The sequence below is a fragment of the Salvelinus alpinus genome, chromosome 10 (assembly GCF_045679555.1).
Source record: "Salvelinus alpinus chromosome 10, SLU_Salpinus.1, whole genome shotgun sequence".
NCBI lineage: Eukaryota > Metazoa > Chordata > Actinopteri > Salmoniformes > Salmonidae > Salvelinus > Salvelinus alpinus.
Genome location: NC_092095.1, coordinates 28504842 through 28519477, shown reverse-complemented (window position 1 = coordinate 28519477; position 14636 = coordinate 28504842). Strand labels below are relative to the sequence as shown.

Below are 14636 nucleotides of genomic sequence, written 5' to 3'. Positions count from 1 at the left end.
CCACCATAGTCTCCTCCTCTCTCCTCCTCCACCCCCTCTCCTCATCTATCTCTTCTCCTCCTCTACCCCCTCTCCTCTACCCCCACCATAGTCTCCTCCTCTCTCCTCCTCTACCCCCTCTCCTCTACCCCCACCATGGTCTCCTCCTCTATCCCCCACCATAGTCTCCTCCTCTCTCCTCATCTATCTCCTCTCCTCCTCTACCCCCTCTCCTCTACCCCCACCATAGTCTCCTCCTCTCTCCTCCTCTACCCCCTCTCCTCTACCCCCACCATGGTCTCCTCCTCTATCCCCCACCATAGTCTCCTCCTCTCTCCTCATCTATCTCCTCTCCTCCTCTACCCCCTCTCCTCTACCCCACCATAGTCTCCTCCTCTCTCCTCCTCTACCCCCTCTCCTCTACCCCCACCATGGTCTCCTCCTCTACCCCCACCATAGTCTCCTCCTCTATCCCCCACCATAGTCTCCTCCTCTCTCCTCCTTCACCCCCTCTCCTCATCTATCTCCTCTCCTCCTCTACCCCCTCTCCTCTACCCCCACCATGGTCTCCTCCTCTATCCCCCACCATAGTCTCCTCCTCTCTCCTCCTCCACCCCTCCCTCCTCATCTATCTCCTCTCCTCCTCTACCCCCTCTCCTCTACCCCCTCTCCTCATCTATCTCCTCTCCTCCTCTACCCCCTCTCCTCTACCCCCTCTCCTCTACCACCACCATGGTGTGGTTCCTGACAGTTGGTCATGGTGTAACATTCCTTCAGCAGAGCTATAAAGACGGACACCCTGTCTGTATGGGCCATGGGGTGTGGGCATTGAAATGGAATGTATAGAAGTGACACAGTCCCTTCTGTGTGACCGACGCAACGTGTCTGTCTATATTGATCCTATGGTCTTTAGTGGGTCTGTAGCGTTTGGGGCTGTGACCTACATAAACACAGAGAGGTGCTGTGGTAAGCAGACATCGATTTGAATGCTTTTAACATCCAATCTGAAACTGACCGTTCGACTCTCAAGCAGTCGATCGCCATGTTTAATAAATTAAGCTGTTTTAAGGAGGTCGATATTGCTTCTATACGTGGCTGTGTGCCAAATGACACCCTATTCCCTTTATAGCGCACTACTTTTCACAAGGGTCCTTCGAGCTCTGGTCAAAAGTAGTGCACTATGTAGGGAATAGGGTTCTATTTGGGATGCGGACAGTGTATGTTTGCAACAGTGTTAGTGCTCAGGATATTAAAATATATGGTGTCAAAGCCCATATCAGTCGACACGTCTCTTATCCTCTGTAGGCGAGCTGGCAGACACATGTATCCCGGGTGCAACGCATCCAGCTACGGAAATATTCATGCAACACGCCTTCTGAACAGCCTAAATGTAAAACAGGTGCGATCTGGGTAATTCTGGCACGTCCGCTTCCTTCGCCACAGTACACGAAGCGGTCCGTTGCTCAACGGAACAGAGTGTCGATGGAGAGTTGGGAGGAAGAGCGCGTTAACTGACGGCACGTCCGCTTCCTTAGTGTTGTTTGTGTAACAATATAAGAGAACATTAGGGGACATTACTCTTTCATCCGGCCAGTATTGATGAAGTCATCAGTCCCTGTAGCTACAGTCTAACACCATGGAATCATCCCATATGGCAACCTATTCCCTCTATAGTGCACTACTTTTGACCAGAGCCCTATTGACTAGGTTGCCATTGGGGATGACTGCATGGTGTTCTGGCTAATGTGTTACACCACAGAGGCAGTGTTTCTGTTATTGGATGTCTGTGATGGACATGAAAAGGCCTGAGGCGATGCTTTGATTGAACTCTAATGAGACTGTAGCTACAGGGGCTGATGACTCCATCAATACTGGATGGAAGAAACATTTCTCTTATAGGCACTGTGTTAATGCCTAAGTACTGTCAGCCCAATTATAAGTGTGTGTAAAGTACTGTCCTGTAAGCACTACCCCCTCTCCTCTCCTCTACCCCCTCTCCTCTCCTCCCTCTCCTCTCCTCCTTTACCCCCCACTCCTCCTCTACCCTCTCTCCCCTCCTCTACCCTCTCTTCTCTCCTCCTCTACCCCATCTCTTCTCCTCCTCTACCCCCTCTCGTCTCCTCCTCTACCCCCTCTCCTCTCCTCCTCTACCCCCTCTCCTCTCCTCCTGTGAGACTGTAGCTACAGGGGTGGATGGCTCCATCAGTATTGTATGGAGTCAGTAGTAGACCTAGTGCTAGGACTATCCCTAGTACTGCCACACTCCATAACCCTCCACACCAACTCCTTCCATCTCCCCTGCTCTCCTCTCTCTCAAACCTTGGCTCTCCCCTGCTCTCAAACCTTGGCTCTCCCCTGCTCTCCTCTCTCTCAAACCTTGGCTCTCCCCTGCTCTCCTCTCTCTCAAACCTTGGCTCTCCCCTGCTCTCCCCTGCTCTCAAACCTTGGCTCTCCCCTGCTCTCCCCTGCTCTCAAACCTTGGCTCTCCCCTGCTCTCCCCTGCTCTCAAACCTTGGCTCTCCCCTGCTCTCCTCTCTCTCAAACCTTGGCTCTCCCCTGCTCTCCTCTCTCTCAAACCTTGGCTCTCCCCTGCTCTCCTCTCTCTCAAACCTTGGCTCTCCTCTCTCTCAAACCTTGTCTTTCCAAACAATGACTTCATACTTTAGTTCATCATGTTATTTTCCCCTCTAATTTCTCCTTCTCTGTGGTGCTGGTGCTATTTAAAGTTCTGAGAACTGGGCGCTACGGTAACACTGGGCCGGCCCACCTGCCAGAGACGGGGAGAGACACGCGTAATGGACTGGAAGACACAGTGGCCACCTGGCGTGGCCTAGTCTGCGTCTCCCAAATGGCACCCTATTCCCTACATAGTGCACGACTTCAGACCTTAGCCCTATGGGCCTTGGTCGAAAGTATTACACTATATAGGGAAACGGCTGTCACTTGAGACACATCCCTACCGTACTGTACCTGATGACCGGAGTGAAGAGACTATGGAGCCTGCAGAAGAGTCTGACACCCTGTACGGAAGGAGACACAGAGAGATATTTCATCTGAAATATTATAACAGCTGAATGTTAGCACAGGTTTCCCAATTACAACGGAGCAGATGAGTGTCTATTCATTCGGACCCCCCAGGAGAGGAGAACATTTAGAACTAGTAGGATGTTGGTTACCTTGGAGATGACGTCCTGCATGTCACTCCTGGGGTGGTAGGTCCCGTCGTCATAGCGGAAACGGTACAGCACCGGCTCTGGCTTGAACTGGTGTTTGTCTGTGACTGGAGACACAATTCGCACGGTTAAATGCATACGAAGCATGATATCACGGTTGGTTGGGGCATTTCAGTTCATCTTTTAAAAACGTTCAACCACTTATTCATGGGTCCAACATACAAATCATAGTCACTTTTGTTTTTGGGGGGGTGCTTTGGTAAATATAATAGGTTTAACACATTCAAACCATGCCTGAACCGGTTCACTTGTTCTACAATTCAAATTGTAAAGCAGAGGGGTTACAGTTAACAGCTGCTGTGTTAAAAAGCATCTCCCTTTCACTATACTTTGGGGGGGGGGGGGCTTTTCCAAGACCCTCCGAAAAGAAATCAGTTGGATCAGCATCTTGTACTGGTACTGTAGCATTGCATGTTCCATTAAAGTTATTATGAGAACTAATCCTGGATACTTATTCCCCCTGTGGGTTCTACCTCATTAGTGTGTGTGTGTGTGTGTGTGTGTGTGTGTGTGTGTGTGTGTGTGTGTGTTAGAGAGAGAGCTATCAGGGCCTGGGAGTTAAGGGGGCTAGCCTCACCACCAGGGAGTAGAACTAACTAAAGTCTAAACCCCTGGACTCACTCGGCGCAAGGAAGCAATAAAGCAATGGGAGTGATTTAGGACCCCGCTTGGCCACAGGCCCAATTCTTTTGAGGAAAAATTAAAACACGTACAGAGCTGTAGGGAAAGGTACCGTCCGTCCGTCCGTCCGTCCGTCCGTCCGGACGGACATTCAATATCAAGAATGATCAAAGTTTGTAAGGACAAGATCTTAAGAGTTCTATGCTGCCCTGCAGTCCAGCCCCGGTGCTGGTGACAGCATGCTGTGTATGCCTTAGTGTAGTCCGTCCGTCCGTCCGTCCGTGTGTGTGTGTGTGTGTGTGTGTGTGTGTGTGTGTGTGTGTGTGTGTGTGTGTGTGTGTGTGTGTGTGTGTGTGTGTGTGTGTGTGTGTGTGTGTGTGTGTGTGTGTGTGTGTGTGTGTGTGTGTGTGTGTGTAGGGTGTGTAGGGTGCAGTGCAGTGTGAATGATGTAAGCAGGTCCCCGGCCACAGCTCCACACACTAAATGCATCACACAGTCCTAATCCGCAGCCACAGAGCAGCCATTTTAAACTATATTAAATAAACTGCATGGTGAGAAGAGATGGTTATATGTAAGCTGTTATCTAAACAGTCTGGTAGGAGAGAGAGAGGAGTTTTGAATAAGACATCTGCTCTACACTGGTTTATGTAAATAAAAAACATACGGGTGAAATTACTGGTCTGAAAGGCTTCACTTGTTGAACCCAAAGCTATTTATCACACACACACACACACACACACACACACACACACACACACACACACACACACACACACACACACACACACACACACACACACACACACACACACACACACACACACACACACACACACACACACACACACACACACACACAGAGAGAGACAGAGAGAGGTGGGCTGTGAAATGCTTAAAACACAGTACTCCTGAGATGCAGGATGCCTTATTAAAACTATTCAACCTGGTTGTGGAGAGTGGCTGCTTCCCTGATATTTGGAACCAGGAGCTCATAACCCCCATAGTTTACATACACTTATGTTGGAGTCATTAAAACTCATTTTTAAACCACTCCACAAATTTCTTGTTAACAAACTATAGTTTTGGCAAGTAGGTTAGGACATCTACTTTGTGCATGACACAAGTCATTTTTCCAACAATTGTTTACATACAGATTATTTCACTTATAATTCACTGTATCACAATTCCAGTGGGTCAGAAGTTTCCATACACTTTGTTGACTGTGCCTTTAAACTGCTTGAAAATTCCAGAATATGATGTCATGGCTCTAGAAGCTTCTGTATTTCAAGGTCTACCTTCAAATTCAGTGCCTCTTTGCTTGACATCATGGGAAAATCAAAAGAAATCAGCTAAGACCTCAAAAAAAATTTGTTGACCTCCACAAGTCTGGTTCATCCTTGGGAACAATTTCCAAATGCTTGAAGGTACCACGTTCATCTGTACAAACAATAGTTCGCAAGTATAAACACCATGGAACCACACAGCCGTCATACCGCTCAGGAAGGACACGCGTTCTGTCTCTTAGAGATGAATGTACTTTGGTACAAAAAGTGCAAATCAATCCCAGAACAACAGCAAAGGACCTTGTGAAGATGTTGGAGGAAACAGGTACAAAAGTATCTATATCTACAGTAAAACAAGTACTATATCAACATAACCTGAAAGGCCGCTCAGCAAGGAAGAAGCCACTACTACAAAACCGCCATAAAAAAGCCAGACTACAGTTTGTAACTGCACATGGGGACAAAGATCGTCCTCTGGTCTGATGAAACAAAAATACAACTGTTTGGCCATAATGACCATCATTATGTTTGGAGGAAAGAGGGGGAGGCTTGCAAGCCGAAGAACACCATCCCACCATCCCACCCACGGGGGTGGCAGCATCATGTTGTGGGGGTGCTTTGCTGCAGGAGGGACTGGTGCACTTCACAAAATAGATGGCATCATGAGGCAGGAAAATTATGTGGATATATTGAAGCAACATCTCAAGACATCAGTCAGGAAGTTAAAGCTTGGTCGCAAATGGGTCTTTCTTCCAAACGGACAATGACCCCAAGCATACTTCCAAAGTTGTGGCAAAATGGCTTAAGGACAACAAATTCAAGGTATTGGAGTGGCCATCATAAAGCCCTGACCTCAATCCCATAGAAAATTTGTGGGCAGAACTGAAAAAGCGTGTGCGTGCAAGGAGGCCTACAAACCTGACTCAGTTACACCAGCTCTGTCAGGAGGAATGGGCCAAAATTCACCCAACTTATTGTGGGAAGCTTGTGGAAGGCTAACAGAAACGTTTGACCCAAGTTAAACAATTTAAAGGCAATGCTACCAAATACTAATTGAGTGTATGTAAACTTCTGCCCCACTGGGAACATGATGAAAGAAATAAAAGCTGATATAAATCAATCTCTCTACTATTATTCTGACATTTCACATTCTTGAAATAAAGTGGTGATCCTAACTGACCTAAGACAGGGAATTTTTTGTAGGATTAAATGTCAGGAATTGTGAAAAACTGAGTTTAAATGTTTTTGGCTAAGGTGTATGTAAACTTCCGACTTGAACTGTATATAACTGCCATAGCTAGAGGGACATCCCATGACTATTAGTTCCCTGAAGTATTGACATTGTATCTAACTTACAAATAATACATTGGGGAACCATCCCCCATGTACATTTTATTGTTTATTTAATAATCACTGTTTTTTATTATTCTTTTTTATTTTATGTATCGACCGAAGACAGCAGTAGTTTTTTACCTGTATACATGATTACATGTACTATTATTATTATTACTACTACTGAAATTAACTTCTCTAGGGTAGGGGGCAGCATTTTCACGTTTGGATGAAAAGCATACCCAAATTAAACTGCCAGCTACTCATCCCCAGAAAATAAGATATGCATATTATTATTAGATGTGGATAGAAAACACTCTGAAGTTTATAAAACTGTTTGAATCATGTCTGTGAGTATAACATAACTTATTTAGCAGGCAAAACCCAGAGGACAAACCATTCAGATTTTTTTTTTTTTTTAGGTCACTCTCTTTTCAATGAGTTTTCATTGGGAAACCAGATTTTAAGCGAGTTGCTTACAGTTCCTACGGCTTCCACTGGATGTCAACAGTCTAGAGAAATTGGTTGAGGTTATTCCTTTGTGTAATGAAGAAATACGGCCATCTTGAAGTCGAGTCACTCTAGGTGTCCTGTGAGATAGAAGCGCATGACCAGAAGGCATGCTACAGTTGGTAGTAAATCCTGTATTGAACACAGAGCATCCCGTCTTCAATTTTATCGATTATTAACGTTAAAAAAGTTGTATTACAAAAGTAGTTTGAAATTTATTTTTTGGCAAAGTTTACAGGTAACCTTTGAGATATTTTGTCGTCACGTTTGAGCAAGTTGGAACCTGTGTTTTTCTGGATGAAACGCGCCAAATAAATGGTCATTTTGATTATATATCGACGGAATTAATCGAACAAAAGGACCATTTGTGATGTTTATGGGACATATTGGAGTGCCAACAGCAGAAGCTCGTCAAAGGTAAGGCATTAATTATATTTTTATTTCTGCATTTTGTGTCGTGCCTGCAGGGTTGGAATATGCTTATCTCTCTTGGTTTACAATGGTGCTATCCTCAGAAAATAGCATCGTATGCTTTCGCCGAAAAGCCTATTTGAATTCTGACATGTTGGCTGGATTCACAACCAGTGTAGCTTTAATTTGGTATCTTTCATGTGTGATTTAATGAAAGTTTGATTTTATAGTAATTTTCATAGTAATTAATTTGAATATGGCGCTCTGCATTTTCTCAGGCTTTTTGCCAAGTGAGACAGTAGCGTCCCGCCTAAACTCATATTTTTGGATATAAATATGAACTTTACCGAACAAAACATACATGTATTGTGTAACATGAAGTCCTATGAGTGTCATCTGATGAAGATCATCAAAGGTTAGTGATTAATTTTATCTCTATTTCTGCTTTTTGTTAATGCTTTCTTTGGCTGGAAAAATGGCTGTCTTTTTCTGTGACTTGGCTCATACCTAACATAATCGTTTGGTGTGCTTTCGTCGTAAAACCTTTTTGAAATCGGACACTTTGGCTGGATTTACAACAAGTGTAGCTTTAAAATGGTGTAAAATACTTGTATGTTTGAGGAATTGAAATTATGGGATTTCTGTTGTTTTGAATTTGGCGCCCTGCAGTTTCACTGGCTGTTGACGAGGTGGGACGCTACCGTCCCACATACCCTAGAGAAGTTAACTGTGTTTCATTAATCTTATTTACTGAAATGCTGCACCACTATACTGGCAATATCTACAAATTGTATTTCATGCCAATGAAGCAATCTGAATTTGAGAGCAGGGAGCGAGAGAGGTGGAGAGCGAAGAGAGAATGAAGAGAGAGCGAAGAGAGAACGGAGAGGGAGCGAGAGAGAGAACGAAGAGAGAGAGCGAGAGAGAGCACGAGGAGAGAGCGAGAGAGCGAGAGAGAGAACGAAGAGAGAGCGAGAGAGAGCACGAAGAGAGAGCGAGAGAGAGAGCACGAAGAGAGAGCGAGAGAGAGAGCACGAAGAGAGAGCGAGAATGAAGAGAGAGCGAGACAGAGAACGAAGAGAGAGCGAGAGAGAGAGCACGAAGAGAGAGCGAGAGAGAGAGAGCAACCTTGGGAAAATCCTCTGCATTAACAGCAGACATTTCCTCAGTGAAAACAACATACTGAGCAAATGTCAAATTGGCTTTTTACCAAATTACAGTACGACAGACCATGTTTTCACCCTGCACACCCTAAATGACAAATAAAACAAACAAAAACCAAAACAAAGGCAAAGTCTTCTCATGCTTTGTTGATTTCAAAAAAGCTTTTAACTCAATTTGGCATGAGGGTCTGCTATACAAATTTATGGAAAGTGGTGTTGGGGGAAAAACATTCGACATTATAAAATCCATGTACACAAACAAGTGTGCGGTTAAAATTGGCAAAAAAAACACACATTTCTTTCCACAGGGCCGTGGGGTGAGACAGGCATGCAGCTTAAGCCCCACGATCTGAGATACAAGGCAAGAAGGTCCTTCTATGCCATCAAAAGGAACATAAAATTCTGGCAAAAAAATACTTAAATCAGTTATAGAATCCATTGCCCTTTATGGTTGTGTGGTTGAGCGGACCGCTCACCAACCAAGAATTCACAAAATGGGACAAACACCATTTTTGTTTATTATCTACTTCACTTGCTTCGGCAATGTTAACATATGTTTCTCTTGCCAATAAAGCCCTTAAATTGAATGAGACAGAGAGACATACAGACGGAGAGAGACAGACGGAGAGAGACAGATGGAGAGAGAGAGAGAGATAGAGACAGAGAGAGAGTCTCATTTTGAAAGGTAAAGAAAAGAGAAAAAAAAGTTATGAAGTCTTTTTACGTTGCATGTTGGAATATACAAGGATTGAAGTCCTCTGCTTTTGGGCTAAAGAGCAGAAACCCAGACTTCCTGAAAGAAATTGATGATGTTGATATTGTAGTACTACAGGAAACATGGTGCAGAGGTGATGTTTCCACTGGCTGTCCACTAGGTTATAGGGAGATAATCATACCATCCACTAAATTAAAAGGAATCAAACAGGGCAGAGACTCAGGGGGAATGCTAATATGGTATAAATCTGAACTAATTAATTCAATCGAATTGATCAAAACAGGAGAATTCTTTATCTGGTTAAAAATCAACAAGGAGGCTATCTTGACAGATAAAAACGTCTTCCTCTGTGCCACATACATTCCCCCCTCAGAGTCACCCTACTTCAATGAAGAGAGCTTCTCCATTCTAGAGGGGGAGATTAGTCACTTTCAGGCCCAAGGCAACGTACTGGTCTGTGGAGACCTGAATGCTAGAATAGCAGAAGAACAAGACACTATTAACAGTCATGGGGATAAACACCTACCAGGAAGCAATAACCTTTCCCTCCCCACATACCCCCACAGAAACAACTATGACAAAGTGAAAAACAAAAATGGATTACAGCTCCTGAGGCTCTGTCGAACACTGGGTCTGTACATAGTCAATGGCAGGCTGAGAGGAGACTCTTTTGGTAGGTACACCTACAGCTCATCCCTTGGCAGCAGCACCGTAGACTACTTCCTCACCGACCTAAACCCAGAGTCTCTCAGAGCCTTCACAGTCAGCCCACTAACACCTCTCTCAGACCACAGTAAAATCACAGTGTATCTGAGAAGAGCAGAACCCAACCATGAAGCATCATGGCCCAATAAATTACATGGTACTAAACAAGCCTATAGATGGAGTGCAAACAGTACAGACATCTACCAAAAAGCAATTAGTAGCCAAAAAATACAATCTCTCCTGGACAACTTTTTAGCCTTAACATTCTCCTTCAGCAATGAAGGTGTAAATTTGGCCGTTAGGAACATAAACTTTATATTTGACAAATTAGCCTCCTTGGCTAATCTAAAGAAGCATAAGAGCAAACCAAAAATAACAGATAATGAAAAATGGTTTGATAATGATTGCAAAAATCTAAGAAAGTCATTGAGAAATATATCTAATCAAAAACACAGAGAACCAGACAACAAAAATATACGCCTTCAATATGGGGAAACACTGAAGCAATACAAACGCACCCTTAGAACAAAAAAGGAACAGCACATTAGAAATCAGCTGGATGGAATTGAGGAATCCATAGAATCAAACCACTTCTGGGAGAATTGGAATAAATTAAACAAACCTCATCATGAGGAGTTGGCTATCCAAAATGGGGATATGTGGAGAAATCACTTTGCAAACCTCTACAACAATATAACAAAGAGCCCAGAACAAAAAGATATACAAGAAAAATTACAAATCCTTGAATTAGCAGTCAAAGACTATCAGAATCCTGTGGATACCCCAATTACAGAAGAAGAATTATTGGAAAAAATATGCAATCTCCAACCCAAAAAGGCCTGTGGTGCTGATGGGATTTTAAATGAAATGATCAAATATACAGACCACAAATTCAAATTGGCTATACTCAAACTCTTCAACATTATCCTCACTGCAGGTATTTTCCCCGATATTTGGAACCAGGGACTGATCACACCAATCTATAAAAATGGAGACAAATTTGACCCAAATAATTACAGAGGAATATGAGTTAACAGCAACTTGGGGAAAATTCTCTGCAGTATTATAAATAGCAGACTACAACATTTCCTTGACGAACACAACGTCCTGAGCAGAAGCCAGATTGGATTTCTAAAAAATTATCGTACAACAGACCACATTTACACCCTCCACACTCTAATTGATAAACAAGTTAACCAAAACAAAGGCAAAATCTACTCGTGTTTTGTAGATTTCAAGAAAGCATTTGATTCAATTTGGCACGAAGGTCTTTTTTATAAACTAATAGAAAGTGGTATTGGAGGGAAAACATATGATTTTATTAAATCAATGTACACTAAAAACAAATGTGCGGTTAAAATTGGCAACAAGCAAACAGACTTCTTCTCTCAGGGGCGGGGAGTGAAACAGGGCTGCCCAATAAGTCCAACATTATTTAACATCTACATGAATGAATTGGCAAAAACATTAGAAGAATCGACAGCACCTGGTATCACCCTACACAACACTGAAATCAAGTGTCTGCTGTACGCAGATGACCTGGTGCTGCTGTCTCCCACTAAAGAGGGGTTACAGCAACACCTAGATCATCTTCACAGGTTCTGTCAGACTTGGGCTCTGACCGTTAACCTAAAAAAAACAAATATAATGATATTCCAAAAAAGGTCCGGAAATAAGGATGACAAATATAAATTCTATTTGGACACAGTTCTATTAGAACACACCAAAAACTACACATATCTAGGACTAAATATCAGCAACACAGGTAGCTTTCACATGGCTGTGAATGAGCTGAGAGACAAAGCAAGAAGAGCATTCTATGCCATTAAAAGGAACATCAAAATTGAAATTCCAATTAGAATCTGGCTCAAAATTTTTCAATCAGTTATAGAACCAATTGCTCTATATGGCAGTGAAGTATGGGGTCCACTCTCTAATAATGAATTTACTAAATGGGACAAACATCCAATTGAAGTATTGCATGCAGAGTTTTGCAAGACTGTATTGCAAGTACAAAGAAAAACTCCAAATAACGCATGTAGGGCAGAATTGGGCCAATATCCCCTCCTCATTCGAATAGAAAAAAGAGCCATCAAATTTTACAACCATCTAAAAACAAGTGACCCTAAAACATTCCATCACACAGCTCTACAATGTCAAGAGATGAAACCAGAGAAGAGTCCCCTCAGCCAGCTGGTTCTGAGGCTCAGTTCACCAACCCAAACCAACCCCATAGAGCCTTGGGACAGCCCTCAGAAAATCTGGCCCAACCAAATCATCACAAAACAAAAAGAAAAATATATAACCTATTGGAAAGACACCACAAAAAATCAAAGTAAACTTCAATGCTATTTGGCTCTAAACAGACAGTACATGGTGGCAGACTATCTGACCACTGTGACTGATAGAAAACTGAGGAAAACATTGACTAGGTACAGACTCAGTGAGCACAGTCTGGCTATAGAGACCGGTCGTCACAGACAAACCTGGCTGCCCAGAGAGGACAGGCTGTGCTCACTCTGCTCCAGGGGAGAGGTAGAGACAGAAGTGCATTTCCTACTACACTGTGACAAATACTCAGACCTAAGAGCATATTTCTTTCCCAAAATTATAATTCAATACAAAGAATTTGAAACTATAAAAGATGAAGAAAAATTCAAATATTTGTTGGGTGAAAAGCCAAAATGTGCAGTTTTGGCAGCCAAATATGTGTCCTCCTGCCACAGCCTGAGGGACAGCCAGTGAAAAATGCAAAGTAATGTTGATAATATTTCCCATTTAGCTTAGTTTTGTTTTGTCTTTCGTACCAGGTCATGTGCCTTCTCAGTCATGTTGACACTGGTCTACTACTGTTGCTTTAATGTATTGTTGTTCTGATTAATATTGTTGTTGTAGCTGTTATTAATGGTAATCCCATGTCCACTACTACTATTATTATTGCTGTTAGTCCCACCATTTATTTATATATAAATATATATATATTTTGTGTATATATATACATATATATTTTATTGAAATTTTTCGATATGTATACTTTGACAATGTAAGTAATAATAACTTGCCATGTCAATAAAGTCAATTGAATTGAATTGAATTGAGAGAGTGTGTGTGAGAGAGAGAGAGAGAGAGAGAGAGAGAGAGAGAGAGAGAGAGAGAGAGAGAGAGAGAGTGTGTGTGAGAGAGAGAGAGAGAGAGAGAGAGAGAGAGAGAGAGAGATAGAGACAGAGAGAGAGAGAGTGTGTGAGAGAGAGAGAGAGAGAGAGAGAGAGAGAGAGAGACAGAGAGAGAGAGAGTGTGTGTGAGAGAGAGAGAGAGAGAGAGAGAGAGAGAGAGAGAGGAGAGAGAGAGTGTGTGTGAGAAAGAGAGAGAGAGAAAGAAAGAGACAGACGGAGAGAGAGAGTGTGTGAGAGAGAGAGAGAGAGAGAGAGAGAGAGAGAGATAGAGACAGAGAGAGAGAGAGTGTGTGTGTGAGAGAGAGAGAGAGAGAGAGAGAGAGAGAGAGAGAGAGAGAGAGAGAGAGAGAGAGAGAGAGAGTGTGTGAGAGAGAGAGAGAGAGAGAGAGAGAGAGAGAGAGAGAGAGAGAGAGAGAGAGAGAGACAGAGAGAGAGAGAGCAAACCAAAAATAACAGATAATGAAAAATGGTTTGATAATGATTGCAAAAATCTAAGAAAGTCATTGAGAAATATATCTAATCAAAAACACAGAGAACCAGACAACAAAAATATACGCCTTCAATATGGGGAAACACTGAAGCAATACAAACGCACCCTAAGAACAAAAAAGGAACAGCACATTAGAAATCAGCTGGATGGAATTGAGGAATCCATAGAATCAAACCACTTCTGGGAGAATTGGAATAAATTAAACAAACCTCATCATGAGGAGTTGGCTATCCAAAATGGGGATATGTGGAGAAATCACTTTGCAAACCTCTACAGCAATATAACAAAGAGCCCAGAACAAAAAGATATACAAGAAAAATGACAAATCCTTGAATTAGCAGTCAAAGACTATCAGAATCCTGTGGATACCCCAATTACAGAAGAAGAATTATTGGAAAAAATATGCAATCTCCAACCCAAAAAGGCCTGTGGTGCTGATGGGATCTTAAATGAAATGATCAAATATACAGACCACAAATTCAAATTGGCTATACTCAAACTCTTCAACATTATCCTCACTGCAGGTATTTTCCCCGATATTTGGAACCAGGGACTGATCACACCAATCTATAAAAATGGAGACAAATTTGACCCAAATAATTACAGAGGAATATGCGTTAACAGCAACTTGGGGAAAATTCTCTGCAGTATTATAAATAGCAGACTACATCATTTCCTTGACGAACACAACGTCCTGAGCAGAAGCCAGATTGGATTTCTAAAAAATTATCGTACAACTGACCACATTTACAACATCCACACTCTAATTGATAAACAAGTTAACCAAAACAAAGGCAAAATCTACTCGTGTTTTGTAGATTTCAAGAAAGCATTTGATTCAATTTGGCACAAAGGTCTTTTTTATAAACTAATAGAAAGTGGTATTGGAGGGAAAACATATGATTTTATTAAATCAATGTACACTAAAAACAAATGTGCGGTTAAAATTGGCAACAAGCAAACAGACTTCTTCTCTCAGGGGCGGGGAGTGAAACAGGGCTGCCCAATAAGTCCAACATTA

The 14636-nt window shown here is 42.6% G+C and overlaps 1 protein-coding gene across 1 annotated transcript in view; it reads right to left on the bottom strand.

Annotated features, from left to right (window-relative positions):
• prex2 (phosphatidylinositol-3,4,5-trisphosphate-dependent Rac exchange factor 2) overlaps nt 1–14636 on the bottom strand; it is a 246130-nt gene that overhangs the window by 148664 nt on the left and 82830 nt on the right. The window contains exons 12-13 of the mRNA XM_071328774.1: nt 3156–3259; nt 2950–2999 (exon numbers count right to left, since the gene is read on the bottom strand). Of these exons, the coding sequence (XP_071184875.1) occupies nt 2950–2999; nt 3156–3259 (154 nt within the window). The remainder of the gene's footprint in view (nt 1–2949; nt 3000–3155; nt 3260–14636) is intronic.